The sequence below is a fragment of the Myotis davidii genome, unplaced genomic scaffold, assembly GCF_000327345.1.
Source record: "Myotis davidii unplaced genomic scaffold, ASM32734v1 scaffold1947, whole genome shotgun sequence".
NCBI lineage: Eukaryota > Metazoa > Chordata > Mammalia > Chiroptera > Vespertilionidae > Myotis > Myotis davidii.
This window is the reverse complement of record NW_006297822.1, coordinates 583509-587032: the sequence shown is the minus strand read 5'-3', so window position 1 is coordinate 587032 and position 3524 is coordinate 583509. Positions and strand designations below refer to the sequence as shown.

General features: G+C 41.5%; 1 protein-coding gene across 1 annotated transcript in view; it reads left to right on the top strand.

The window, feature by feature from the left end:
- The first annotated feature begins 898 nt into the window (after nucleotides 1–898).
- NUDT15 (nudix hydrolase 15) overlaps nucleotides 899–3524 on the top strand; it is a 7307-nt gene continuing 4681 nt past the window's right edge. The window contains exon 1 of the mRNA XM_006773668.2: nucleotides 899–1112. Within this exon, the coding sequence (XP_006773731.1) occupies nucleotides 899–1112 (214 nt within the window). The remainder of the gene's footprint in view (nucleotides 1113–3524) is intronic.

Genomic DNA, 3524 nt, shown 5'->3' with positions numbered 1-3524 from the left:
TTATGGGTGGCGGCTGCTCTCTTGGGGGGTCCCGGGGTGGCTGCTTCTTGCGCGTTTGCAGGGTGGCTGCTCCTTGGGCCATCGCTAGTGGTGGCTGCTTGCAGGTCAGCTGCTCCTCTGGCGGTTGTGGGCTGCGGCTGTTCCTCTCGTGGTTGCAAGGCGACTGCTCCTGGTGCTGTCGCTGGTAACGATTGCTCCTTCGGGGGATCACGGGACAGCGGCTGCTCCTCGGGCAGTGTTGGGCAGTGGCTGCTGGTGCGGTCTTGGTGCCTAGGGCTAAAGGGTCTGGTTGGCAGGAGGGGTGCATGCTCTGGAACTCACAGTAGCCCTGAGAGGGGAGGCTGGAGTCCCAGTGTCCGTGGGTCGGCAGCTGAGGCAACTGGTCTCTGGCTAGAGTTGCTGTAGGATCCTGGGTGGTGTCTGAGAGCCCTGTTGGTGGAGGTGAGGCTGGGCTCCCAGTCATAGCAGCTCTCCCCTTCAAGATGGCACAGCCTCTGTGGCAGAGCCAGTGCTCTGGGAGAGATTGCAGCAGTAGCAGAGGCTACCCAGCTAGGGAAGCCTGGTCCGTTAGCCCTCGAAGGTCCTACAAGATCTAGCTGTCCCTCACTCAGACACATACACATACACACACACCACACGTCCACACACTCTCCTTTTGCTCCTTCATTCACACTCTCCCTCACTACCATCCTTCTGGCCACCATCCTAAATATTCATTTTTTGTTATTCAATATGAAGTCCTTTTTCTCTCCTGATAACTAGATACAGTATATACAGAATGTCAAAGGCAAGGTTTGATTTATTGTTTAAAGAATGAACCAATTACAGTTATTTTTGCTTTACACTAGGAATATCTAGGCAAAAAATAAATTAAATGAGTAGAATTGAATATAATAGTATGTTTCTGTTTTCCAGTGAAAGCTGGGAAGAATGTGCTCAAAGGGAAACCTGGGAAGAAGCAGCTCTTCACCTGAAAAATGTTCGTTTTGCCTCGGTTGTGAATTCTTTCATTGAGAAGGAGAATTACCATTATGTCACTATACTAATGAAAGGAGAGGTGGATGTGACTCATGATTCAGAACCTAAGAATGTAGAGCCTGAAAAAAATGAAAGTAAGAGAATTATCTATAGTAATGCATTTTTAAATTTAGACAAGTAAATTTTCTGAAGGAATATTACATTATGTTGCCACATAGATTCTCTTCATATGGAAATATAGATATTCTTAAGTCCCGGAATCACAAGGATATAACAGGAAAGAGAACTGGCGCTTGAGTTGGTTTGTATTTTGAGTCTTCCACTTAGAAATTTGTTATCTTGGAGAAGTTATTATCCTCTATGCCTCTTTTCTCATCTGTGATAATAGTAACTACCTCAGATGGGTTGTTGTAAGGGGAAAATGAGTTACTGCAATTAAGAACCTCGTGAGCACAATAAGTATTCAGTAAATATTAGTTTTATTGTTAGTATTTAATTTTTTTTTTACAAACTATAATTTTAAGTAAAACATTTAATGTGTCTTTCTCAGTTTTCTCACCTGTGCAAGAGAGGTAATAATTTTCTTTTATAGGGAATGATTAACCTGACAAAACAGTTATCTGTTCCTGCTGTGTTGAATTGAGTGCTCTGGAAATTTTAATGGCAATAACTGATGTTTATTATTTATTCCATGTTAAGCATTCTTCCAAGGGGTTTACATATTTCATCTCTTCAAATCTGATAAAAGGAACTAAAGAGAAAAATATCAAACTTACTGATTATATTATTTTCCATATGAAACTTTATTCAAGTGGTCTCATGTGTTGGAAGTATTTAATTTCTTTTCCCTTATGGAAGACTCTTTTTATTCAGTAAATACCCACTGAAAACTGTGTGCTGGACACTGTTCTAGAAAGGCACTAAAGAAACAGTGGTGTATAGAATGAAGTCCCTGACCTCTTGGGATTTACAATTTAGTAGGGGGAAAGGCGGCAAGTTAGCAGATATTTTATAATTGTAATGATAAGGAATAAGAAGGAAAAACTGTGTAAGGGTAGTGGTGCATGTGTGCTGTGTTAGGAAGGGCCTTTGAGAAGGGGACATGAATACAGAGGCTTGGAGGAAGTGATATTTATAGAATGAATAAATCATATCTAACCTGTTTTAGAGATTAATTTGATTGAATGAACAGAAGCAATGTTCCACTCAAAGGTCTATTGAGTCATACAAATTTTTTAAAAAGTAACTACTTGGAATCACCTAAAATGGACTAGCAAAGTCTGAGCTGAGTTGTTTTTACTCACACTTCGGACACCAAATACATGTTTTTCCCCTCATACCAACCAATTCTCCAACTCTCCAAAAATCAACTGGATGGCCTATATTTCAATTAAGTTCTGACACTATCTATCCAGAGTTGCCATCAGCTCCCAAAAGTTAAAGAGCTCAGTACCAATTTCTTCAAACACCATGCAGAAATTACACCTGACCTCCTGTAATTTTGACCACATAACTGTACATCAGGGATTCCCATAGCTCCTTCTCAGGTTCAGTAATTTGCCAAAATGGCCCACAGAACTCAGAAAAATGTTGTACTTACATTACCAGTTTCTTATAAAGGATATAACTCAGGAACAGACAAATGGAAGAGATGCATAGGGTGAGGTATCTGGGATGGGTAAGGAGCTTTCATGCTCTCTCCAGGTTGGCATGCTAACCTCCCAGCATCTTGATGTGTTCACAAAACCGGGAGCTCTCCAAACTAAGTTGTGTAAGGTTTTTACGAAGGTTCCATTATATAAGAACTTATGATTGATTAAATTACCATCTATTGATGATTGTCTCAATCTCCTTTTCCCTCCCCTAAGGTAGGGCTGAAAGTTCCAACCCTCTAATTAAGCCTTGGTCTTTCTGGTGACTAGCCCCCATCCTGAAGCTATCCAGGGGCCCCCAGCTACCAGTCATCTTATTAGCATAAAATTATGGTTGAAAGGGGTATTTTATGGATAACAAAGATGACTCAGGAAATTACAAAGGGTTTAGGAACTCTGTGCCAGGAAAAAGGGATGAAGACCAAATATATATATTTCTTATATCACTTACCACACTAAGAAATGCCTCAAAAGTATCCAGAGGTCTTCAGTTGGCCTAGGATAAATTTTTCATGCCCAAAGAAGTGAAAGGCTGCCTGGCCGGCAAGGCTCAGTGGTTCAATGTCAACCTATGAACCAGGAGGTCATGTTTCCATTCCCGGTCAGGGCACATGCCTGGGTTGTGGGTTTGGTCCCCAGTAGGAGGTGTGCAGGAGGCAGCTGATCAATGATTCTCTCTCATCATTGATATTTCTATCTCTCCCTCTCCCTTCCTCTCTGAAATCAATAAAAAATAAAAAAAGTGGAAGGCAGGAGAAGTAGGTAAGAAGTGGCTCAATGGGTTCATTGGGGGTATTCTCTACAAGTCCCTCTTATCTTTCACATCCCTAATTTTCCCACATAAAATGAGGAACTGGAGAGGGGAGAGCTCAGAACAATAATAGTGGAAACAAA